Genomic DNA, 25,622 nt, shown 5'->3' on the forward strand with positions numbered 1-25,622 from the left:
ATTCCGGTGTAATTAGACTGGTTTTCGAATGCTCCCGTCCAGACAGGGTCATGTTCAGGCATGACTTTGCATGTTTCAGCAAGACGATGCTAAAGTGTAGACCTCATCACATGGCACGTCTTAGTAGAGGAGTTTGAACTGGTCTGCCTGCTGTCCAGACCTCACACTGACTGACAATACTTGGAGCATCATAAAACAAAATTCAGCAGAGCCTCGAGTGTTGATCAGCTAGAATCCTCCATCTGACAACGATGGGACATTTCCCTTCAAAAAACAGTGGCTGGTCTCGGTTTCTAAACTTATAGATTTTTTTTTTGTAAAGGAAGAGGAGATGCTTTACAGTGGTAAACTACTGCTGCTGTAAAATCCAAAATAACCATAAAATCGGTATAATTTCTTAATTTAAAGATGTTTATTAATGCTTGATTGCAAATAAGATAAGGGTTTATGAGAGGCATAAATCATTCCATCCTGTTTTTGTTTACATAAAGTGCAACTTGCCAACATTTTCAGATTTGGGGTTGTGTAACATTTGTTTGGGGTGACCAAATATAATGGGAATTAAACCGTAAACCTTCATGTTGCAGTTTTTAAATAAAACTTGTGCTTGCCTGATTGTTGATGACTGTTTTTATTTTTTATGGCCATCCTGTCACAGCGTTCTCAGCGGTGTCTTCGATCTTTACTCTTCCAACTCCACAGGTTCAGGTTTTTTCACTTTTCTTTTCTTTAGATCCAAACACTAATTTAAATTAACACTCGTGTCTTTAATAAAGATGTTTCTTTGTTGTTGCTGAAAAGAGTTCTTTGTCGTTTTTAGGTGCCGACTGCTGAGTCAGACCTGCTTCTGTTCACCCCCGACCTCAAGGACAGGATTCGTGAATCCGTCTGTCCCAGTGAGCTCATGGTCTTCACCCCACCTTCCATCATGTAGTCAAAACTATTTCAATGTTGTCTGTGTTTGGTTTTCACTTACGGTAAATACTTTTGAAATTTCAGTATTTTTTTTATTTTAGAGTTAAAAAAAAAAAGGCTTTTTGAATAGTTGAATAAAGTTGACTCCTTTTAAGCACGAAGTCCAGTTGTCATCCTTTTATCATGAATCAGCAAAACACTTCTTGCTTTGGATAAAGAATTGATGGATTTTAATTTAGTTTAAATGGCGCAAAAGTTTCCTTGAGCTTGATATTAAAAAGTTTTGGTTCTGCGGTGTGCTCGTCTTCCTCATTTCTCTTGTCACGAACTGATGATGATCGACTGCCGGGAAGAAACTTTGGTCAAAAAACTGCCGAGTCATCAGGATCCTGCGCTCCACTCGGCTTTGCACCACATCCTGTCCTTCAGTTTGATGCTCGCTGTGATCTGAAAGAAAAATGCAACATGTTGGCTTTTAAATGTGAGAAAACAAATTTGGATACATTTTTATTGCAATTCTGGTGATTTAACTCTACGTTCATTTTAACAAGTCACTGTTTATGTTGGACATAATTACAAACAATGCACAAGTGCAAAAATACACTTCCTGGCGTTTCAATTTACCATATTTTTCGGACTATAAGGCACACTTAAAATCCTTTCTCAAAAATTGACATTGAGCCTTATGAATTAATTCTGGTTGTGCTTACTGACCTCGAACTGATTTTATATGGTACACGGCACTCAAAAATCTGTCAAAATGAAGTTGTTTCGCTTAACGCGCCTTATAATCCGGTGCGCCTTATAATCCAGTGCGCCTCATGTATGAAAACAGACCCGTTATTTGATATTGTGCCTTATAGTCCGAAAGATGGTATTTAAGCCTCTACAGTACATACAGCATGACTGAAACCACCAACACCTGTGAAGTGAGGCATTTCTTGACTTTTGACTTCTTGTCCACTTTTCACGTCCTGATCATGTCCTGTCTGAAATAAGATTTGAGTTTAGCAAAGATCTACAATATTGGATATGAAAAAAATCTTAATCTCTTCAGGAAATAATAGTTAAAATGTTCCATTTGGCTGTAAAATAAGTGAAACCACATTGATATGTTTCTTATTTTATCTTTTATTGTAATATTGGACTAGTCCGATACCTTCTTTAGATTTTCTAGTTAACAGAAATGCATATTTGAAGAACAAAACATTTTCTGGTGAGGATCTGACCTGTTGGTGAGAGCTTTCTTTCTCATCAGCCTCCATGAGGGTCCCTCTGATCCGATCATCAGATCTGAGCGGGACTTGGTCCCCCGGAGCGTCACAGACCTGCTGACCTTTTACTTCTGCACAGACCAGAAGAGCCTCGAAAAACTCCAGGAATGTGATCTGCAACAGAAGATCATCTCTGGGTATTTAGAGAAGAAAGGATCGCACGATGAAACAGATCAGGTCTGCAAGCTGTAGCTGGGGCCACATGCAGCTTGTTCTGCAGCAGCCATATTTAAATCATCATTTATAACCTGGACAGGAAAACTGAAAACATTCTGATAGCATCATTAGGTGCAACAGCTTGCCTTTAATAATAATAAAAAAAACTGATTAAAATCTAAATAAAAAATTATTAGACATGCCAACTTTTTTGTCTCCATTTGGACTACACGTTATTTTTGTATTTTTTCAGAAATATGACACACAGTCTGTTTACAGAATTTAGTTTTTTCCTTTGTAAGAGTTTAGACTTTTTCTTTGTTCTAACAAAAAATGCAGATGCTGTCAACGGTTTAGTGCTGATCTTTGACTTCATAATGTCACAAACTACAGTTTGTGTGTAAATAAAAGTGATAAAATATACTGAGTCGTGTTATCTTAATTTCAAGCTTCACGTATGTTTTTACGGCTCGGAGCAAATTATTTGGACAGGGAGCAGGAATTTTAACGTGTAGCTGTGTCGTCATTCTTCAGCGAGCAGTGATGAACAGTAACTTGAGTGGTTTGCACGGCAGAGACGAACCTCCAGTTCCAGAAAGGATGAGTGGTTGTTGGAGTCCCAGCCCTCAGCGGTGATGATCTCCATTACAGTCGCTGTTGTCAGCTGGTGATCGAACAGACGCAGATCCTGTGCAGAATGACACTGTTGATGCTAAAACATATACCTGCTGCTGTAGCTCCAACATACACTGAACAAAGATGGATCAGTTCAGTAATGAGGGACAACAACAAATCAGAACTTGCATTTCCTGTGAATATGCAGCGTGAATGCTTATTGCTGAAGAACTTGCTGAAAAACATGAAATTAGCTAAAGTAAAAACATGTTGAGTTTTAGCTAAAATGGAAGAACAAGCCTAAGTTAGCAGGCAAAACCAGAAAGAACAGGATTAAATCAGCAGAAATGAGCCCAGAAATTAGGACATTAATTACAAAAGCTTAAATTAGCAACAAAAAAATACTGAAAGTAGCTGAAAAAGCAGAAAGAAGCTTAAACTACCAAAAGGAAGTGGAAAGAGCTGAAATGAGCAAAAGAAAATGTGGAATTAGCCAAAAAAAGCTAAATTAAGCACAAACAGCTAAAAAGTAGCTGAAATAGCAGAAAAAAGCTGAAAGGAAGCTGAAATTAGCAGAAAGAATTAATTAGGCTGAAAGTAGAAGAAATTATTATGAAAAACTTTAATTAATCTGAAAAAAAGCTAATCCATCCATTATCTTCCATTTGGTCTGAAGTCCGGTCGCAGGGGCAGCATCTTGAACAGGGAGGCCCAGACATCCCTTTCCTCCTCTTCCAGCTCTTCTGGGGGGACCCCAAGGTGTTCCCAGGCCAACCGAGAGACATAGTCAACGTGTCCTGGGTCTTCCCCGGAGTCTCCTCCCAGTCGGACATGTCCGAAGCTCCTCCCTAGGGAGGCGCCCAGGTAGTATCCTTACCACCTCAACTGGCTCCTCTTGATGTGGAGGAGCAATGGTTCTACTCTGAGTCTCTCCCGGGTACCTGAACTTCTCATCCTGTCTCTAAGGGAGAGTCCAGCTACCCTGCAGAGGAAACTCATTTCAACCACCTGGATCTGAGAGCTTATTCTTTCGGTGCTAAACAGCTAAAATTAGCTAAAATATGCTCAAGTAGCTGAAAATGTAGAGCTTAAATTAGCAAAAGAAATAACATTTGCTGAAAGATGTAGAAATTAACATGAAAAGTAGAAATTGTCTGAAAAAAGCCGAAATTAGTTAAAAAAAACCAGCTGATAAAAGCAGAAAACAAGCTTAAATTACCCGAAGGAAGTGGAGAGAGCATATTTTTGCTGAATTAGGCTGAGAAAAGTTGAAATGAGTACAAAAAATGTGGAATTAGCTAAAAAAAAAAAAAAAAAAAAGCTTAAATTGGTATTAAAACAGATAAATAGTAGCTGAAATAGCAGAAAAAGCTGAAACTTTCAGAAACCAGCTGAAAGGAGCACAAAGCTGAAATTAGCAGAAAGAAGTTAGAAGAAGCACAACAATGTTGTAGTTAGCAGAAATAATCTGAAAGGAGCAGAAAACAATGGAAAAAACAGCTAAAATTAACTGAAAAAAGTAAAAAAAATGCACAAGGAAGCTGAAAGAAGCTGAAGCAGAACAAAATGTGAAAGGAGCACGCGGCAAAAAACGTACGGAAGAAAAATGGATCACAGTTTGAGAATGCTTCATAAACGTTCACACAGTAAGCTGCACCTTAAACATCCACAGGAACTGTCGTGAGGTCATGGTCTTCTCGCCTCTGTGGGATGTGCTGACCTGGCAAAAAGCCTCAAAGACGTCCCAGCATCTCTTCGTGTACTTCAAGGCCTCCAAAGCAAACTCTGGCTGCCTGAACAGGAAGCCTGGCTCAGGAGAGAAGCAGGTATCAAACTACATAACAGAGTTTGAAACTCCTTATTGAAAAGTCTTGGCCCTAAATGAATATTATTTAAAAAAGATCTGCGCACCTTCAACTTTTGTAGCATTTGGAAGGATATCTTCTGTTATCAGTTTGGCTACGCAGGAAGCCAGAAGATGCTTCTCTGACCTGGAAATAGAAACCAGGATGTAAACATTTACACAAACGAGCGAGGAAGAAAGAGCTCATCCAGAGGACCTGACTCAACAGTAGAGGTTTTATGCTTTACATCATATCTTTATTGTAGATGTAGAAGGCCACCATCACAAGTCTACTGAGGAACTCCCGAAGAAGCAGGGGGGTGAACGGAGAGTGGATCTCTGCTGAACTGACTTTGTCTGGAATTACAAGTAAAAACAACGAACCCCCTAACGTTTAGTTCTCATCCCTCAGTTCTGTGCATTAAAGGCAGATTTAATAAGTCGGGGAGTCTTTGACCTCTGGTGATGCGGTCGACTTGTGTCAGAGTGACGCCGTGTCGGTGGATGTTGCAGTCTGTGAGCAGGCGCCAGAACTGCAGGCGGGTCAGCATGAAGGTGTTATCAGAGGAGGGGGGGCAGCCGAGCCTGCTGTAGAACCTGTAGATGCTCCTCAGCTCCGTGTTCTCCCTCATCACCACAGCCTCCACCTGTCAGAGTCCAGCATCACATTTTTTGCTTACTTTGTTTTGTTTATTTGTTTGGATTCACATTAGCCATCACCATAAAAATGGCTACTCTTCCTGGGGTCCACATCATTAACAAAAAAAAACAACAACATTTATTACAAAGACATTTACACACACTTAATATGACATTGGTAACATAACATAATACAATCATTAATTCATAAATGTATAATTGTAACACTTTATATAATAAAACAATTTAACGGGGCTCAAGCTCTAGCAGTTGTTACGTTTAACACAGATGAAGGAAGACAGTTCCATGTTTCCATTCCTCTAAAAATAAAGTTTTTTGTCCAACTGTTGCATGGTGGGAGAGTAAAACAACCTTTTTAAAATTGTGTAGTTTGGCTTAAAAAAATAGACTATATAAAACATTTGCACAATGTTTCTAAAAAAGCATAAAAGGGCAATTTTAACCTTATTTTTAACCAAAGCCCAACTTTGTGCATGCTGATAATATTTGTATATGCGGAAGACGAGCTGCTCTATTTTGGACTAGTTGTAGTTTAGTTAAGTATTTTTCTGAAGCACTGGACCAAACCATAGGACAATACTGCAAGTGACACAAGACAACTGTATTAATAATTTCAGGGATTAATTTTAATGGTATATAATGTAAATCTATTTTTATAACAACTAGTTGTCTTCCCATCACTGCAACAGTGTGTTCAGTCTGTAGACCACTCCAATCTGCTGTCCAGCAGTTTAATTTCTTCTACCTGAGTAATGACTGTTCCATTTATAGACAGGTTTAGTTTTGGCTGAGTTTGTATTTTCCAATTTGATCCAAACATTATGCTTTTGGTTTTAGAGAAGTTTAGAACCAATTTATTTGTATGCAGCCACTTGCTTAAATTTGCTGGCCAAGGTGCTGGACAGTGTCTCAACAGATGAACCTGACATATATATTGTGGTATCATCAGCAAAGATCACTGCTCTGGCATGCTGCAGGACAAAAGTCAGGCCATTGGTGAAAATTGAAAACAGCAAATGTCCTAAACAGCTGCCCTGTGGAACTCCACATTATATTTTTTAATAGATGAGAAACTGCCATTAAAAAATACACATTTCTCTCGTTGAGAAAGATAGCTAGCAAACCATCCTACAGTATGCAATAAAAATGTATAATGCCTGAGTTTATCTAATAATAAATCATGATCTAATAGGTCAAAAGCAGAACTAAAGTCTAATAGAAAAGCTCCAACTAATTTATTTTTGTCAAAGGAGTTTAAACAGTCATCAGTCATCTGATCCCCTCACAGAGTGGAGTCTGGGCTTAGCAGCTGACCTGTTTTCGCTCAGCTTCACGCTTTCTCTCCGGGATCTTCTCCAGAACATGATCGATGCTGAGAGCCATGTCAGGCCCGAGTACAGAGGAGTCGCTCTCCAACGCGTGGAAAACTCCTGCGATGACACACAAATGTACTTTTCTTTTAAATAGGCCTTCAAGTTGAGAAGTATTATTATTATTTTACCATAAGATGTCGGTGTTCTGGTTCCATCTAAACCAGGTATCGTCAGTCGATCGTCTACAAGCTCCCCTTTAAAGACTCGCCCATCAGTGGCCGTGATTTTACCCTAAGCAATACAGAATGCACATTTTGAATAAAGGGTGTTATTCTTCTCAGTGTGTGTAAATAGTCATGCAGAAAAAAGCTGGATATCATTTTTGTCCTGTTTCTGTGCTCATTTAAACCTGTTCTTTCTGCTTTCTTCTGCTAACTTAGGCTTGTTCTTCCATTTTAGCTAAAATTCAACACATTTTGAGCCAATTTCAGCTGTTTTTCATCAAGTTCTTCAGCAATCATTTTTAAAATATCTTTTTCTTCTATTTAGTTTTTCAATTTATATGCCTTCTTTTATAATTGTCTACTGTTGTCATTCTTTGTTAAAATCAGGCCTGTCTTGTAAATGAGTCCTCGAGGTTCAATGAGACTAACCTGTATAAATAAAGGTTGAATGAATACTCATCAGCCAGAGATATGCTCTGGGTCTGCCTAACCAAAACCCAGGGCCCCAGCCCAGACTTCATGGAGTCTGTCATTCCTGTCCATGTAGGCTCATCAATTGCATCTTATTTCTAGAAACTTCCCTTTCATATTGGTGGTGATAAGACCTCACATGCATCTCATATCCTTACACCATCCTCATATTCTTGTAACAAAAACACGCTCTACCTTGGCCTAAGAAGGTTACTTCAGAAATGGTAATGTCCGCTTGCCTCACCTGTCCATGTTTTTTATTGTTTTTCCATCCTCCTTCGTAGATGGCACCACCTGCATAGTAAAAGGTTCCTTCTCCATGCCTCTGACCCTCGATGAAATCCCCCTTGTACTGGTTGCTCTGGAAGTACTGGGAGATATCTGCTCGCTTTAAGATCCAGATGTGCCTGCCAAGACCATGCTGGCAAAAAAAAAAGACAAGAAAAATCCAGTTTAAGTGAATAATTATGTCTAAAATGACTGCTTCTTAAAAAAATAACAGTGGAGTATTTTCATACCTGGACTCCATGTTCCCATTTCCCTTCATACTGCTGTCCCAGTTTCACCCAACTCATGGTTCCCTCTCCATGCCTCATGTTGTTCTTCCACTCACCAGAGTAAGTGTTACCGGAGGGGTAGCTGATCAGAAACAGACATTATCTCTGCGATTAAACTCATGAATTAAACAAATTCGACATCCATACCGTCTTACTCCTGATCCCTGTCTGTCGTCCATCACCCAGTCTCCTTTGTACCAAGACGTCTTGTCCTCGTTATAATACACTGCACCCTAAAGTGATGAGACTTATTTAAAAATATATTCAGAAAGAGCAGCTATATGATAAAGATGAGTGAATCGTACTTCTCCATGCCGCTTGCCCTGGTACCACTGCCCTACGTAAGACGCACCATGTTTGGCACATCGGTAGGACCCCCTCCCGTGTCGTTTACCACGGTAGACTTCCCCCGTATAGGTGCTGCCGTCTGGCCACGTGTAGGTGCCCTGGCCTGTTGGCATATTATGAACAAACTCTCCCTGTTGGAGGAAAGACTAAATCACCTCTACATTTATGATGGGACATTCTTTTGAGATGTGAAATTAGAAAACGTAATAACTAGGGATGCACTGATCCAATAATAATAACTACACATGTATGAGGTCAAATTAATTCATTGGAGCGCCTGAACCAAGAGTGTCAACATGAAGCCAGAGTCGTTGTCCTATAATCAAGGGCCAGTCTCATCACTAAATACTGTTTATAGCTTGACCTTGGTTTTCAGATACATCAAATTATTCATACAAATATAAAATATTTATCCAACAAGACAAATTATATTTAGTTATTGACCTTTATTTAATCAGGCAAGTCCCACTGAGATCACAGATCTCTTTTGAAAGGGAGGCCTGGCCCTGAAGGCAGCCTGACATCTGTTTTTGGATATAACGTTTATTAAAATGAACATAGTTTGTTAATTAAAAAAAAAAAAAATACAAGATTATATTTTTAAAAAGAGACATCAGTGGTGTCCATTTGACAGTGGTTCTTCATTTATTATTTCTTAAGAATGCATTTTAACACAACCCATCAAATCAGCTCAAAACTCCACTGAAAATAAATGCAAACATTGAGCTAACAGCTCTAAAGTGGTTTAAATCGTATTTATCTGATGAATTCCAATTTGTAAATATAAATAATGAATCTTCTTCATACACCAAAGTTAGTCATGGAGTTCCTCAGGGCTCAGTGTTTGCACCAATACTCTTTACTTTATGCTTCCATAAGGTAAAGTTATTAAACAGCATGGGATAAATTTTCATTTTTATGCTGATGACACACAATTATATTTGTCCATGAAACCCAATGAATCCAATCAGTTACTTAAGTTACAATTGTGTCTTAAAGACATAAAAACTTGGATGACCCCTAATTTTCTGCTTTTAAACTCAGACAAGACTAAGGTTTTGAGTTTTGGACCTGAGCATTTTAGGAATGGATTTTTCAGTCTTTCACCCTCCTTGAATGACATTAATCTGTCCTCCAGCTGTAATGTTAAATCTTGGAGTTTTTTTTATCAGGACATGTCTTTTATCCCCCACATAGAACTGCCTTCTTCCACCTGCGTGATATCACTAAAATTAGAAACATCTTTTCTAGAAATGATGCAGAAAAACTGGTTCATGCATTTGTCACGTCTAGACTGGACTATTGTAATGGTTTATTATCTGGGTGTCCAAATACTTCTTTAAAACGTCTTCAGTTAATCCCTAGGATAGTAATATCCTACTAGAATAAAAAAGAAAATGTATTAATACCTAAAACAAACTATTTGTTAGGTGGATGCACATCAACTCTAACCAGATGACATTTGATCCCTTTGTCCCTTTTGGACAAACTCAGCTGTGTCAAAATCAAACTCAAACCAGTCAAGAAATTTAAACTTCATGTTCTTGCCTTCAAAGTTGGTTAGCAGTGTCAGGTTTGCGTGAACAGTTTAAAAGCAACAGATCTGTCCACAGGTGAGCGGGCCACACACACACACATTTAAAATATGATCTTGTGGGCCACATAACTTTGTATCAAGGGCCCAGATGTGGCATTAGTTGGACACTTCACCTCATATTTGAGTCCATTTTCCAGTGTGAGGATCCCGAGTCCATTCATAAGTCCATTAGACAACATTCCCTTCCAACAGAAGAAGTCAGTTTCAGTAAACACAACATTTAGGAACATTTTTATTGTTGTAAACAATAGGTGATTGGTCCAAACTGGCTGCACCTTGTACATGTGTCCGTCTTCAAAAGAAGCAACACCTTCTCCATCAAGCTGCCCACCCACGTGTCTTATCAGAATCAGAACAAAAGATAAAATAAATAAATAAAATCGTCCTTACAAAGATGCATTTAACTACATCAAAGTCATCATAGCTTATTATTGTGACCAGTTGAAGCTACCTTATTTTCAGACAAACGAGTTCGGGGAGATCATAGATGTTTCCACCGCGCTGCTCATCACCCTCAGCTCCGTCTTCTTCTAATGATTCCCGCGCGTTTTTGTTTGTTGCCACAAGTTTCGCTAATTTCATCGTTTCATCTTTTTCCGCGGTCTCTTGCATCTTAAGTTCGCGTTTTTTGTTACACTTTTCCGCGCTGCATGTCACCGTAGACCTGTACTTTTTCCTCCTCTCACTCTGTTTATATCTCAAATCTCCATGGCAACGGTGAATATCACACACTACGGCAACTTCATTGGGTCAAAAAGTACATTACAGGACAGGGGTCCGTGCAGGTGCCAGGTAACCATGCAGGCACAACAAGGCGTTCTTTATTTACTTCATTTGCACGCTATTACATTTCTTCAAATTATTAACAGATAAAAGTAATTCGTTATTTTTGGTAAAGGTTTTAATAATTAAACTTAAGGAGATAACGAGTTGTCAAAGTTGTCTCAGCCCAAACATTGAAAAATAATGAAGCGAAAACAGCAAAAAAATTAAGTTTCTTTTGTACATGGGCTATTTTTGTTAAACGATTTTATCTTTAAAAACATACATTTTATTTTATTTTTTTTTTAAATAAGATTTTTAATTTTTATTAAAAATATGTGGTTGTAAAATAATGCAATAAACGTTATACAGCTACTGCAATTATTAAATATATATATATATATATTTATACATTTTATCTTTGAATTTGCACATTCACTGATGGTTCTTCAATGAATTACATACACTGTAAATCATTTGCTGATATTATTTAAAATAAACCCACCAAACTGTATTTTAGTTTTTTTTACATTGTTTTCCTAACCTATTATTCTTTAAATAAACCATTTTGTGAAAATCAAAACAAATGTATTTTATTAGCATAGACAGCATACACTGTATATTGTTTTTTTACATATTTATTAGAAATAAAAAAAATGCATGTATGCAAAACTGTAATAAAATCGGCCTGTATCAAACAGTATATCAAATACAGTGACTGACTTTCTTGTAAGTGATACAAATGTCACTCAAATGATTTCTAATGTAAATTAAACTGAGGACACATTCCAGTCGCATCAAGCCGGTCGGTGTGAGTCAGGTTCGTCCTTGTCCAGCATCAGTTTTGTGATATCATGTCCAGGTTGACCAGGTGTCTCATAGTAGGTCTGCCGTGGGGACAGTTCCACGGGTGTTCGATCTCCCCCATGTGAACCACAAGCTTCTTCATCTCACTGACACTCAGCGCGGTGCCAACCATCACCTGAAGGCGCACACCAGCAGAAACAAACAAAATCAAAACTTTTTCATGAAGAAACCTGAGAAAAACACAGAAGTGCAATTTAGTTCAAGTAAAAAAATTTGGATTTTCCATTGTGATGTCATTTAACTTAACGTTACCACAAAAACCTGTGGTTTTCTAATTATAATTTCTATTATGCAAGCGAGTTTTTACCAATTCCAGTGAAATGTTAAAATCTATTAAAAGTCTGTTTGATTAGATAAACACATGAATATTTTTTTTAAATATCACTATTTCAAATTTAAATTTAATTGACAGAAAACAAACACGACAAAACTTGTTAAGCTGAAGTGCTCACAGAATTTACAGTTACTTTTAATGCACAAAGAATTAATGGGGAAAAATATCTAAACTTTTAAACAATGACAAGTTTTCAACAATGAGTGATTAAAAAACTGCTCAAATACTCAATATGGAGTACTGACAAACTCATCAAATACTTGTCATACTCCAAATATAAAGAGTGAACGCTTTAGAGTGACCTTGAACTTGCTGAGGGTTTTCTCCCACAGACAAAAACATCCATGTGAGTTTTATTAGTAACTCTGAATCACGTGTCAAACTCAAGGCCCGCAGGCCAAACATGGCCCTTGTAAACATCTTATCTGGCCCCCAAGATGATATTTTAAATGCAACATTTTATTGCCTCTAATTTTGCCTAAAACACAGAGCATACTTTGTTTACTGCAGATTTCTCATGACTGCTTGCCAACTAGCAACCAAATGGCGGCCACGGGAGCGTTCACAGGAGGACTTTAACAAGAATTTAACAAGATTAACACTTAAAAACAATTATTAGTTTGCTCAACTTTATAGCAAAGGTGAGTCTCAGTTTAACGTTTCCTTAATAAAAGGACCTTAACATTCAAATCAGCTGCATTTGAAAAGTATTCGCTGCCTCGGTGCTCCGGGAGCACGCAGAGGGAGGAACGCTGCGCATTTCTTCAAAATTTAACACGATAAGCACCTAAAACAATTATTTGTTTGCTCAACGTTATAGTAAAGGTGAGTCTCAGTTGAAGTTTTACTTAATAAACACACTTCAATGGTTAAATCAGCTGTATTTCTTCGGGGCGGTGCAGCTAAATGAAGCTGATTTGACGGTTGCTCCAGGCGAGCTGGACGAAGGTGGCAGGCTAAGGCAAGTCGATTGTGTCATTAATAAACACTTTTACCTATTACATGACACAACGGCATGCCATACTACTCAAGTGCCATCTAGTGGCTGAAAATGGTAGTGTTCAATATTTTCAGTCAGAATGAATGAAAACAGTTATCTCTCAGCCAAAAATTGGTTTATAAATATGGGAAAAAATCCATAAATACGTCACTTCAGTGTATACGTCTCAGGGCATGCCAATTATGAAAAAAAACTGCGACTTATAGGCTGAAAAATATGGTAATTGGTTGTTTGTGTCTATATGTCCCTGGGATGGACTGGAGACCTGTCCAGGATGTCCCCCGTCCCCCGCAGTGATAGACACCATTTACCTGTGATCCAAAAAGGAGAAGCGGGTTAAGAAGATGGACGGACTCACTGATTTGCGACAGGCTCTGGAGGCGAACATCTGTCTGACTCTGGAGGGGCGGCACATGACACCTGGGCTGTCAGTCAGCATGAAGATCAGCTCTTCGATGTCAGCAGGGCCGAAGGTCCAGTTCTTACTGGTGGGCAAGGAAACCAGCTTAACCCTCTCCATCACCTGAGCTGCAACATTTACCGAATGAGAACATGTGATGATGAAATCCAGAATGTTCTGGAGTGAGGATAAACAATAACGATGGTCTAAGAGTTATACCATCTTCATCAATCAGAAACTCAAAGCCGTTCTTTTGGAAAATCTCCATGTTTTCCATCAGTGTGTTCTCGCTGACTGCAGTGAGGTGGAGTTTCTTTGGGCTGTGGACAGAAGAAAACACAGACAGATCAGAGCAGCAGGACACTGTGCACAGTCCAACGTGTGGTTCAAGCAACAGATTCATACGCAATAAGTTTCTGTCCCTGGAGCGCAGTGTGCTGCTGCAGCATCTCAAAGTTGAACTTCTCATCTGTGGCATGCTGGTCAATGATGAAGATGTCCCAGTTCGATTTGGTAATGATGAAGCCCAAGTTAAACTGACCGATGATCTCCATTTCTTTAAACATTTCTTTGCTGCAGAGATGAAAATTAACTCCAAGATTTCCACTCAAATACAAGCGAGCACAATCAGCCTACAGGAGTCATTCTCACCTGATCTCTTTCTTGAGCTCGTCCTCTGCACTTTGGTTTTCTCCGGGGCTGATCTTGGCCCTGAAGCGTCTGTATTGCAGCTCCTCACTGGACCTCCGTTTCTGCTGCTCCTGCAGCTTCCTCAGGTTCGCTGACAGCTCCTTCAGGGAGAGCCGTACCTGCCTCGTCCTCCTCTGCAGGCGGACAAGGACGTCCACCACCGGGGAAGAGGTATCAACGTTTGAAGAAGCGTCAGACGTTTGTTCTGCAGTGACACGCAGGTCCTCTGTCCTGGCTCTTTTGGCCTCGGGGCTTAGTGTGGAGTCCTCAGCAGCTTCAGTCTGAAGTTCTGGATCCTCAGGAGCACGACGACGACTATACGCTGCTGAAACAAGCGACTCCTCTTCTACAGAGTTACGCTCTGGGTCAGAATGGTGCACATCTGGTGCTGATGCTGTGAAGTCATGACTGGACACAGCACCGTCTCCTTTAGAGTCCTTCTCGCACCCTGCATACCTAAACCCATCCAGCACGGACCTTCCAGCTGGCAAGAAATTAGATTTATCTCGTGCGGGTTTTAAAGGAGTCTTCATGCTTTGGCTGCAAGCAGGTTTTGCAGAATCCTTGAAGAAACACTGCAGTGTTTTCTGGGTTGGGCCACAGCTGGGAGTCTTCTCCTTGCCCGACTTGTTCCCAGAACTGGTGCTGGTGTGGTTTGAAAAAGCAGCTTTGAGGGCGGCCAGGTTCAAGGATGACTTTGGGCTCTGGCTCGCTGTTTGAGCCTCCTCTGCAGGTTCTGCCTTGTTCTCTTTAGAGAAGATGACTTCTTCAGACGCAGACGATGCAACTAGAGATAAACAGAACAACAAACAGTCAAAAGAAAAGTGATGAAATTAAAAGAAGAATGAGAATTATGTACCATATTTTTCAGACTATAAGGCACATTAAGTGAAACAAAACGGTCAGATAAGTCAAACTTTATTCGACTCATTCATAATAACCACATAAAATCGGTTTGAGGTCAGTAAGCACTGGATTCTAAGGCTCACTGTTGATTTTTGAGAAAATTAAAGGATTTTAAGTGCGCCTTATAGTCAGAAAAATACGGCAGGCATTTGTTCTTACTGGATGTGCAGTTCAGGCTGATTTTATTGACTCCAGCTTCATACATGGAGATGAGGGAGGTCTTTAAAATAGCCAGCAGGAGCTTCTCCTCTTGGAGGAAAACCTGCCGTTTGTCTGGAGTTACATTCACATCCACACACTCTGAAAATGTAACACAAAAACACCGAAACTGTAAAAACAAACTCAGTTTTATTAGAAGTAACTGATTTAATTAAGAGCTATTTTCTCACCTGAGGCAACAACTATGTTTAAGGCAACAAACGGATACTGGTGCCTGTTGTACACGTGATAAACTTCATTCACAAGTTTGGTGACCTGCAAGAAAGGAGTCAGAATAGTCAGGTAGAGCATACGAAACACCACAGACCTACATTCAGTCAATTTGAATCACCTTTAGGGGGTCACAAGGCCTGTTGTTGATGAAGTAGAACTGCCTGTCTGTGGCACTTCGTCCGACTCCGTGGTCACCCCTCGACACAAACCCTGTGATTCTGGCAATACAGGTTTATATTTAAAGAAAAAAAAAAGCTTTCAAATAGAACTGGATGAAATAGTGCCACTCACGAAAACAGCTGTTTGGGCAGATCTGCATCCTTGAGTCCAAATTCTTCAACAATATTCTCTGTCGGAGACACTTGCTGAAAAGGTAGAAGACTCTGAAGCTGCAGAGAATCACAGAAAGTGATTATTGACATATAAAAACAAAACCGATCAAATATTCTAACAGTAAGTGGCATTCCTATTAAAAAACTAAAAACAAGCTGGAACCTGTTTTGGTCCAAATATGGCTCCAATGTTGTCTCTGACGCTTTGGCTGCCGCCGGTGCTGAGGACGGTGCTGCGCCTCCCCTGCCCATTCTGGTTGGAGCAGGTGATTCGTACTCCAGTAGAGATGATGCAGTACGCCTGCAGGACATGTACCATCTTAGAATACTCCTGAAAACACAAACAAGAAGGTGTTAGGACCTGAAGAGAAAAAGAAACTGGTAATGTTTGTATGTGTGTGGTACGAGAACTGGAATAAATTGAAGACTTATAGAGTAAAAACAATATTTCACTGCACTAATACTACTTTCTTCTTCTACTACTTTCTTCTTCTACTACTTACTACTACTACTACAGGACACAAATATGTAATTGTGATTTAAAACAGTTTTATTTGTCAACATATTCCTCTTTTATGTCCATTTAATAAAATCCATCCATCCATACAAACACATCCATCCATCATCTGTACATCCACCCATCCATCCATCCATATATACAGTGCCTTGCGAAAGTATTCGCCCCCCTTGAACTTTTCAACCTTTTGCCACATTTCAGGCTTCAAACATAAAGATATAAAATTTTAATGTTTTGTGAAGAATCAACAACAAGTGGGACACAGTTGTTAAGTGGAATGAAATTTATTGGATGTGTCAAACTTTTTTAACAAATAAAAAACTGAAAAGTGGGGCGTGCAATATTATTGGGCCCTTTGCGTTAATACTTTGTAGCGCCGTCTTTTGCTGCAGTTCCAGCTGCAAGTCTCTTGGGGTTTGTCTCCATCAGTTTTGAACATGGAGAGACTGAAATTCTTGCCCATTCTTCTTTGTAAAACAGCTCGAGCTCAGTGAGGTTGGATGGAGAGCGTTTGTGAACAGCAGTCTTCAGCTCTTTCCACAGATTCTCGATTGGATTCAGGTCTGGACTTTGACTTGTCCATTCCAACACCTGGATACATTTATTTGTGAACCATTCCATTGTAGATTTGGCTTTATGTTTTGGATCATTGTCTTGTTGGAATATAAGTCTCCGTCCCAGTCTCAGGTCTCTTGCAGACTCAAACAGGTTTTCTTCCAGAATGGTCCTGTATTTGGCCCCATTCATCTTCCCATCAATTCTGACCATCTTCCCTGTCCCTGCTGACGAAAAGCAGGCCCAAACCATGATGCTGCCACCACCATGTTTGACAGTGGAGATTGTGTGTTCAGGGTGATGAGCTGTGTTGCTTTTACTCCAAACATATCGTTTTGCATTGTGGCCAAACAGTTCGATTTTGGTTTCATGTGACCAGAGCACCTTCTTCCACATGTTTGGTGTCTCCCAGGTGCTTGTGTCAAACTTTAAACAACACTTTTTATGGATATCTTTGAGAAATGGCTTTCTTCTTGCCACTCTTCCATAAAGGCCAGATTTGTGCAGTGTACGACTGATTGTTGTCTTATGGACAGACTCTCCCACCTCAGCTGTAGATCTCTGCAGTTCATCCAGAGTGATCATGGGCCTCTTGGCTGCATCTCTGATCAGTCTTCTCCTTGTTCCAGATGAAAGTTTAGAGGGACGGCCGGGTCTTGGTAGATTTGCAGTGGTCTGATCCTCCTTCCATTTCAATATGATTGCTTGCACAGTGCTCCTTGGGATGTTTAAAGCTTGGGAAATCTTTCTGTATCCAAATCCAGCTTTAAACTTCTCCACAACAGTATCTCGGACCTGCCTGGTGTGTTCCTTGGTCTTCATGATGCTCTCTGCGCTTTGAACAGCATTGGATCATTCATAGATCCTCACTGAACTTCTGGAGTGAGTTTGCTGCACTGAAAGTAAAGGGGCCCAATAATATTGCACGCCCCACTTTTCAGTTTTTTATTTGTTAAAAAAGTTTGACACATCCAATAAATTTCATTCCACTTCATGATTGTGCCCCACTTGTTGTTGATTCTTCACAAAACATTAAAATTTTATATCTTTATGTTTGAAGCCTGAAATGTGGCAAAAGGTTGAAAAGTTCAAGGGGCCGAATACTTTCGCAAGGCACTGTACATACAGTACATCATCCATCCATCATCTGTCCATCCATGCATCCATCCATTCCATCAACCATCCATCCATCATCCATTTATCCATCCACCCATTCCATCAATCCATCCATCATTCATCCATCCATCCATCCATGGAGAGAACATGCAAACTCCACCCAGAAAGGTTCCCGGCTAGGATTTGATCCAGCAACCTTCTTTCAGAAATGCAACAGCTCTACCAACAGGGCCACCGTGCCGCCCCGTTTAATAAAATACTTTTGAAAACCTGTTTTGATGGTAAAAGGCCCCAAAATTGAACAGTGTAGTGAACCAGATGACCTCAAATCTACCAGATGGACAGAGACTGTTATTTTCATTGATCTGAATAAGTCTGGGCCATCTGATGACTTTCTTTCTTGAATTAATCAAGCAGAAAAGACAATTCTTTATAATCATTACTGTCTTACAAATGTTTTGATAATCAAATTGTGTTAGTTCACTCAATGCTTATAGGTTGAAAAGAACTACTCATCTTTATTTTACATAAACAGTAAGTAATGATTTTTATTCCTCATTCCAAGAAGAAATCACCTGAATAAGCATTCCTTGATTTTCTGTCTGAAATGAGTCAAGTCGTAAGTATGTGAAAGGTTGGTTTTCGGTCAACTAAAATGTTTACCGAGAAAAATGTCATGTTTAAACTTTTTCAGAAGATTACCAAGAGTTGACTCCACGAAGTCTGCTGTTGCTGCAATAATCTTTTCTGTATGTGAAAACAAATTTCATTCTCTGACCTCGACTGTTGATAAACACCTTACGTCAAAACCACTCCTCTTTCTGGTCCTTCCACGAATCAGAAAGCTCTAAATTGAACAGGAAGTCGACCCAAATAAAATGTGGCAACTTCTCAGTTCATGTTAGTTGGAGATGGAGATTGAGAGTGATATGGAGTTCCAAGATTGAGAGTGCAGTCGGTTCTGAAAGCTTCAGAGCAATGAAGAATCCAGAGGTTTTTGGGGATTATAATTCTGTTTTGAGCTAACCACGCACGACTCTCTGAAGGTTTGGTAGCTCTCGACGGAGACGCTGAAACGAGTCAGAAAGGAACTACTCCAAGGCTGATTCATCATCAACAGGTAGATGGTTCTATTTTGACCAAGTGTACCGTGAGAAGCTGAGATCGGACGGAGCGTGCAACTTCTGGTCAAACAGATTAAATTCCCTCACATATTTCCTCTGTAAGATAAATCTCAATTTAATCTTAAACTCTTCTCTCTCATAAATCAGTACAGATATTTTTAGAAATGTCTGAAGCAAAGTCCTCAAATCACCGCCGAGTGATTTGAAGTTCATTTTCTGTGAAACTGTCTGTTATTATTTTCATATTTTGCCAAATTAATGTAAATGTTTGATGTTAAACTTTGATTTTGAAAATAAATGATTCCATTCATTTGATGGGTCAAAGGTAATAACGTCTCTCGTTCGCATTCCTTTAAATTCAATGCACGACATTACACAGTCAGAAAAATGAAGAACTCGTGAATATTGTATGCATATATAATTCATATATTTGTCATACAACAAGTGACACGTATCTCACGTGACTCACTACAACAGATTCACAAAATATATATAAAACAAAGCCAAAACTAACACAACGACAGCAACGCATTGAGAAGTATGGGGGCGTGAGTGTGATGATATGGCTGTGCATGAGTTCAACATGAATAAGCACTTGTGCTTTTTATAGATGATAAGAAACAAGTGAAGATGTAATGTGTTCATTGTAATTTTTGTTATCCTTGTTTGTGTGGCCCTGCACAGATGTACTCCGTAGCAGTGCCAAACTGCTGCTATAAATCTGCCAAACATTTTTATCTTTAATACTCATTAATGTATTTTCTCTAAGTATACAGAATAGGTACGGCAGGATGTTGGATATTTTTTTAGCTCAGAGACACAAAATAATTTTATATACACATCAAAAGAACATTACATATCTTTTAACTTTGTGTATTTTGATAATATTGTCCAACTAAGGATTAGACTCAGAAAACAAATAGCTTTCCAAATGTATTCCTTCACTAGACAACACAAGAAACCTACCTTAGCTTACACATTAAATATACGTTAACAATAGTGCTACTAATTAACTATATTGCATTTTCATGTATACGTTTATATCTTTCCTTTTAGGTCTTTTAATCACTAGTAATACTGTGTAATAAAATCATATGTCTAAAAACTTGTACATTAAGTGCATGATTGAATATTACTTGTATTTTAATATGCAAACACGTTCCTGTAAAATAGACAAACAAACTGTGCTTATTTGGTGCTAAGAAAGAAGAAAACATGGGTAAAGTCTGGCAATAATGGTTTCCCGTTATTTGAAGTCTAAAGATTTTATGTCAGACTTTGAGAAGCACATAATCACGTGTATCCTTTCATGTCTGACCTTCTTAATATTGCGCTGGAACTCCTTGTGTCTAACGGGCAACGTGTAGAAGAGCTGCTGCAGGGTGACTGTGGTGCCCTGCTGCCTAGGATGAGGGGACTTGTGCACGAGGTGGCCTTTTTGGTTAAACGCCAGCTTGGTGCCCACCTGACTCGACTCGTGGCATGTAATCACACTCAGGTCACTGCAAACAGAACAATGTTCAGCTGATAAAAGATCAGATAATGCAGACTAATGTACAGAATAAAGGTGGTAAGTGGCATGTTTACCTCAAAGCACATAAAGAGCTGAGGGCTTCACCTCGAAAGCCAAATGTTTCCACGTGGATGAGATCGGAGAAATCCCTCAGCTTTGACGTGTGATGCTTCAGTGCTATGGAAAGGGCGGAAAAAGATGTTGAAGGGCTTAATATGCTTTTTAAAAATAAATCCTAAAATGCATGAGCGGCCACAGAAAAGAGGCAAAAAAAAATATCTGGAAATGTGTTCATATTTCCATGTACCAGTTAAAAGACATGCAGCAGGGTTTGTACCCTCTGTAGTTAAGCAACAGAAGAAGCACTGACCCCTGTATTAAGTGCTTAAAATCAGAGTCCACTTTGACTCCTAGATCTGTGTTGATTGGCTTGGTATATGAAACCTAAATCCACAACCATCACATTATCATTTTATCACTGAAGAAAAAAAGTCCACCTCATCCAGTCTATTAGGCATTTGAGAAGCGACTTTACAAAAAAATACGGTAGTTATTTTCCTAAAGGGGACATAAATCTGACTCAAGTAGGAGCAAATATAGTTAACAAGACGAGCCCATGTACAGAGACAGTTACAAAAAAAGACACTTTAACACATAAAATACAAAGATAAGACTTACTGAGTCCTTCAAAGTTAGCCTCTTCAACACCTTTGCCATTGTCGGACACTTCTATTTGTTCAACGCCGCACTCCTTCAGCTTGACATCTGGAGCAACAAAAGTGGGATGTTAAACAAAAAAGACAAGCAATCATATACAGTTCTGTTATATTTTTAGGTTTAGGAATAATTACAAAAAATAAAGTCTGGGTGGACTTCAACGGCTAGCAGATTTCCGAACCAAATATCACTTGTTGTTATTTTGAGACAACTCAAACTGGGAATTTACTGCATGCCAAATATAATCTAGGTATCTGCTTACCAATGCTGCTGGCTCCAGCATCAATGCTGTTCTCCACCAGCTCTTTGACTGCAGTAGCCAAAGTCAGAACCACTTGTCCTGAGCAGATCTGATGCACAGAGTGCTTGTCTATAGCCCTGATGGCTCCAGCTGGTTCGGATGTGCTGAGAAAAACATGCAGAATACTCAGTGATGCTGATAAAACTTTGTCTTCTGGTCAAGTTCTGTTGTTGCAGGTTTAAACATGTACTTTTAGCTGGTAATACAATCACATCATGCTTTTCAATCGTGTCTAAAGTTTCATATTCAGTGAGATGTCAGTCCTACTTTAGTCTCTTAGTTTAAGTAAACACAAATGCTAATATTTCAATGATATTGGGTTCATGCATGACACGTTTATGTTGAATATTGCACATTTTCTTGGTCCAAAACCACCAAATATGATCAAATATCTTACCAAATATCAGACATCTTCTAAGGACATCCAGTGGAAACACAAACTCGCTGACTGTCTGTTTCAATATCCAACACCATCAAACGGAGCTAGTTTGTTTACACCGACTACAACTCCCGCTTCTCGACGTACTTCGCGAGCGTTACATATGCGCACAAACTGCGCAGCTTACACACAGGCTTGCGCGTATAAAAGTTAAACCTAAATCTAAAAAAATACTATATAAAAACATAAAGACCGCTAAAATAAACAAACAAGTGATACTACATGCCGTATCAAAAAGTGTTGCCAAATCTGGGCAAACTTTCATCATCGCCAAACACACCGGAAGTCGTGTTGTTAGGGACTACGTGTAAATGTTTAATATTGTGAAAAGACGATCATAAATCTGTCGCTTTTGAATCATTATTGACAAAGTAAAGGTTTAAATTTGCATAAATGTTTTTTTTAAACACTGCTTTTATATTTTTTCTCTAGTTTTGTAGAAAATGACTTTTTAAAATATCGGTTTTCTTTTCGTTGTAGTCCACACATTGCACGACGGTCCCTTGTGCCCCGGCCGCTTATGGCTGGCTGGTCATGGTTAGAAAGAGGTTCATGTCTTGTCAAGTTCTCATCATGTAAATGTTTAAAAGCCAGGATTTCAACGTCTCGACAGACGCAATTTACAGCAGACGTAGGTTTTTTTTGTTGTAAATGTCGTGTTTTAAAATAGTTGTTGTGTTAAGTCAGAATGTACAGCTCGAATTGTGACAGCAGTATCGTGTACTCGGAGGAATGTTCTGGCAGCAGCAACATGTTGGTTCGCCGCAGTCTTACAGCTGGCAGGAGGCAGGAAGAGAGCAGCCTGCCGAGCTTAGCAAGCGAAGAGGACGAAGAAGTCCAGTATGACAGTAAGCAGCGTGTTTTGTTTTATTGTCAACTTTAGTTTTATATTTGTCGACCCTTTAGTGTTTGTCCTACATTTTACACAAGCCTTGAACTACAAAACTGCTAGCAAGACTTGTTTCAAGATCTCGCGAGATTTACTCGCAGCTTTACGAGATTAGCTCGAATCTTAAAAAAACTGGATCTGCTCAAAGCTTTAATTTTTTAATTATCATAATTTTGAACTTTTAACTTCTTATAAAACTGTTTCAGTCAGTGACAACTGAACATGTTTGGTCTGTTGTATTAGTCTGTGAATAATAAAGTGATAATTGTGTTTATGACTGCATTTCAGAAAAATACAGTATATTTAATATTTTAAATGCTGTAGTATATTTAATAAAGCCAGTTTAATTAAACCGTCTGACCAGATGAGGATGGTGCATAAATAATGTTGTCTGCCTAATATGAAAAACAATTATAGTTTTTATTTATTATTATTATTTTTGTTATTTTGGTTTAAGTTTCTTTGTCATTCACATCACATATGGTACAAAAGGTGGAATGAAATTGTGTAATTGAGGTCCCAGTTCCATTCAAAAATAGCAATACTGTGAAATAAACTAGAAGGATCTAAGCTACAGTATACGCTAAACAATAATAATATAATATGGTGTATTAAACAGCAGCCTGAACATGAGTCTGTTGTGAGCAGACGGATATGAATATAGCAGCTTATGGGTAAGAAATATAAATAAATATAAAAATAAATATATGTAATAAAACCATTCAAATTAAACCGTCTGACCAGATGAGAACGAAGCATAAATAATCTTGTCAGACTGATATGAAAAACAATTACAGTTTTTATTTATTATTATTATTATTGTTATTTTGTATTTTATCATTAAATTCGATAAGGATAAAAAAAAAAAGATAAAATGATAAGGATATAAAAACGGTGCTGTTTTAAATGTTTTATCCTTGTATCTTTAAGAGTATTTTATTAATAACACTCTTTTTTTTTTCAATTTTGCCCATTTTGTTTATTATTCTTGAAAGAAACTTTGTCAACTACTTTTATCTCATTTAAACGTGCTATGTTTTTTTATTTATTTTTAATTTAGCATCAGTTTAAATTATGAGATAAATAACAATAAACATATTAAATTGTATATTACTGGTATTTTTCCTTCAACTGTTCACTGAGAAACAGCTCCGCTGAAAACCTCTGTACTTAATTAAACTAACATTGAATCGCAATAGTTTTATCTCATGCGTGCTGAGATAAAGTTTATTTTTAACTTTGCCATTGTGTCCCTTGTATGTTGCCATTTAAAAATGTGTTTTAAAGGAGATCTTGTGTCAAATGTGGTGACAAAAACAAATGTTTGGGCTATTTTCAACAACAACTTGTAAGATAGTTATCAATCCTAATATAAATGTGCTTCATGTCTAAACGTCCCTGTAGACGCCCTAAAATATGAGGGTATGCAATCAAAGAAATAAAAACGTATAAAGGTTCCCGTGTGGGCACAGTGAGCCACGTCTTCTCAGCTCTGTCGTGTGTGTTAGGTGGAGGGGAGAGGGCTGGTCTCCACTGGACCCAGCAGATAAGAGCTGCTTCTGTGCACCCTCCCTTATGTACAAACAAGATGAGCTCATTTCATGCACTGCAGCTGAAGGGGATAATTGTTAGTTTAGCTTGAGCTGTGCTGCATCAGAAGGTTTTTTTTTTTTTTAATATATAGAGATATGGACGTAGGAGAAAGGAGCATAGTTGACATGATAGCGAAGGTTATTGAAGAAGGTAAGCTGTTAAACGTGAAACATTCTGGTTTGCTGCTGCATTTGGTTTCAATTTAAATGTGCTAATTTTAGATTATTCTGCCTTCTTTTTCTTCGAACTTTAAGCTTCTGATACAGAAAATAACCACGAGGTGCTGATGGCTGGTAGACGGTACCCGTCCGTCCAAGAGTTTGCCTCAGCGATCCCTAACCACCTCCTCCTCGGGTCGCTGCTCGAGCACCTGTGCTCCGTGTACGAGAGCAATCCTGCACGCTCGCGCACGCTCTTTAAAGGTACGTGACTCCGACGCTTTCTTAAATCATAAGCGCACCACGTCTCAAATGGATGTTATTTTCTCCTCCCCCGACAGTAATAGGCCAGCGTTTAGCAGCCATGAATCTTCTCTCGCCGTTGGCCATAAGTGATGAATTTAGCACCGTCAGACTCCAGCACAACCGGGCCTTCACTGAGCTGCTCAATGCTGCGAGCTCCTCGCTCTATCCACAGGTAAGTTCACAGCTCGTTGCTGTATGCACGTGATGTTTGACGCGGATTTGTGCTTTATAAATTAAATAGTCCAGTTTCTTTCTTGCTATGTTCAAAGCCTCTTTATTTTCCACAGGGTCCTGGTACAAATGCACACAATGCTGCTTTAAGGTAGACCATTTTTAGAGTTTTTTAATGCGTCACTTTCGTAGCGTTTTAATTAGACTGTAAGAAGCTGATGTGCTTCTCCACAGACCCAAGGAGGGGCTGTTTCAAGCACAGGCGTCACGGTATCTTAGTGAGTTTGAAGAAATATCCAGACTTGGGAAAGGATCATATGGCAATGTTTTTAAGGTATTTTACTCTTCTTCTTTTTTTCTTATTGCGTATACAGTAGTCCCTCATTTATCACAGGGGATTCGTACCCTGAAGCCCCAAGATACGTAAGTGAAAAACCGTGAAGTAGGATTAGTAGTACAAGTAGTAGTTTATTTTAGTGTGTGTGTGTGTATATATATATATATATATACATATATATATATATATA

At 38.8% G+C, this 25,622-nt stretch overlaps 4 protein-coding genes across 4 annotated transcripts in view; 2 read left to right on the top strand and 2 right to left on the bottom strand.

Annotated features, from left to right (window-relative positions):
• Positions 1-934, top strand: part of dlgap5 (discs, large (Drosophila) homolog-associated protein 5) — an 8,016-nt gene extending 7,082 nt beyond the window's left edge. Inside the window, 2 exon segments of the mRNA XM_037690770.1 lie at positions 659-702; positions 821-934. Coding sequence (XP_037546698.1) covers positions 659-702; positions 821-934 — 158 coding nt within the window.
• A 216-nt stretch (positions 935-1,150) lies between these two features.
• rsph10b (radial spoke head 10 homolog B) lies at positions 1,151-10,585 on the bottom strand. The gene is made up of 17 exons (XM_037691634.1): positions 10,425-10,585; positions 10,249-10,312; positions 10,087-10,155; positions 8,334-8,507; positions 8,176-8,261; positions 7,990-8,110; positions 7,716-7,892; positions 6,965-7,067; positions 6,778-6,893; positions 5,261-5,450; positions 5,052-5,160; positions 4,872-4,951; positions 4,618-4,766; positions 2,929-3,033; positions 2,145-2,303; positions 1,838-1,904; positions 1,151-1,362 (listed from the first exon to the last, which is right to left on the bottom strand). Exons 1-17 carry the CDS (start codon positions 10,583-10,585, stop codon positions 1,151-1,153), a joined length of 2,142 nt encoding a protein of 713 aa, XP_037547562.1.
• Positions 10,586-11,573: 988 nt separating this feature from the next.
• pms2 (PMS1 homolog 2, mismatch repair system component) lies at positions 11,574-21,950 on the bottom strand. The gene is made up of 15 exons (XM_037690771.1): positions 21,937-21,950; positions 21,501-21,643; positions 21,200-21,286; positions 20,596-20,698; positions 20,327-20,510; positions 15,860-16,027; positions 15,656-15,753; positions 15,483-15,582; positions 15,322-15,406; positions 15,092-15,232; positions 13,988-14,813; positions 13,742-13,909; positions 13,556-13,656; positions 13,295-13,464; positions 11,574-11,717 (listed from the first exon to the last, which is right to left on the bottom strand). The coding sequence occupies exons 1-15, from the start codon at positions 21,948-21,950 to the stop codon at positions 11,574-11,576; spliced, it is 2,532 nt and encodes an 843-aa protein (XP_037546699.1).
• A 530-nt stretch (positions 21,951-22,480) lies between these two features.
• eif2ak1 (eukaryotic translation initiation factor 2-alpha kinase 1) overlaps positions 22,481-25,622 on the top strand; it is a 31,560-nt gene continuing 28,418 nt past the window's right edge. Inside the window, exons 1-6 of the mRNA XM_037691342.1 lie at positions 22,481-22,826; positions 24,554-24,610; positions 24,715-24,882; positions 24,960-25,096; positions 25,212-25,246; positions 25,330-25,429. Of these exons, the coding sequence (XP_037547270.1) occupies positions 22,667-22,826; positions 24,554-24,610; positions 24,715-24,882; positions 24,960-25,096; positions 25,212-25,246; positions 25,330-25,429 (657 nt within the window). The 5' untranslated portion in view covers positions 22,481-22,666. The remainder of the gene's footprint in view (positions 22,827-24,553; positions 24,611-24,714; positions 24,883-24,959; positions 25,097-25,211; positions 25,247-25,329; positions 25,430-25,622) is intronic.

The sequence above is a fragment of the Nematolebias whitei genome, chromosome 17 (assembly GCF_014905685.2).
Source record: "Nematolebias whitei isolate Nwh7 chromosome 17, NemWhi1, whole genome shotgun sequence".
Taxonomy (NCBI): domain Eukaryota; kingdom Metazoa; phylum Chordata; class Actinopteri; order Cyprinodontiformes; family Rivulidae; genus Nematolebias; species Nematolebias whitei.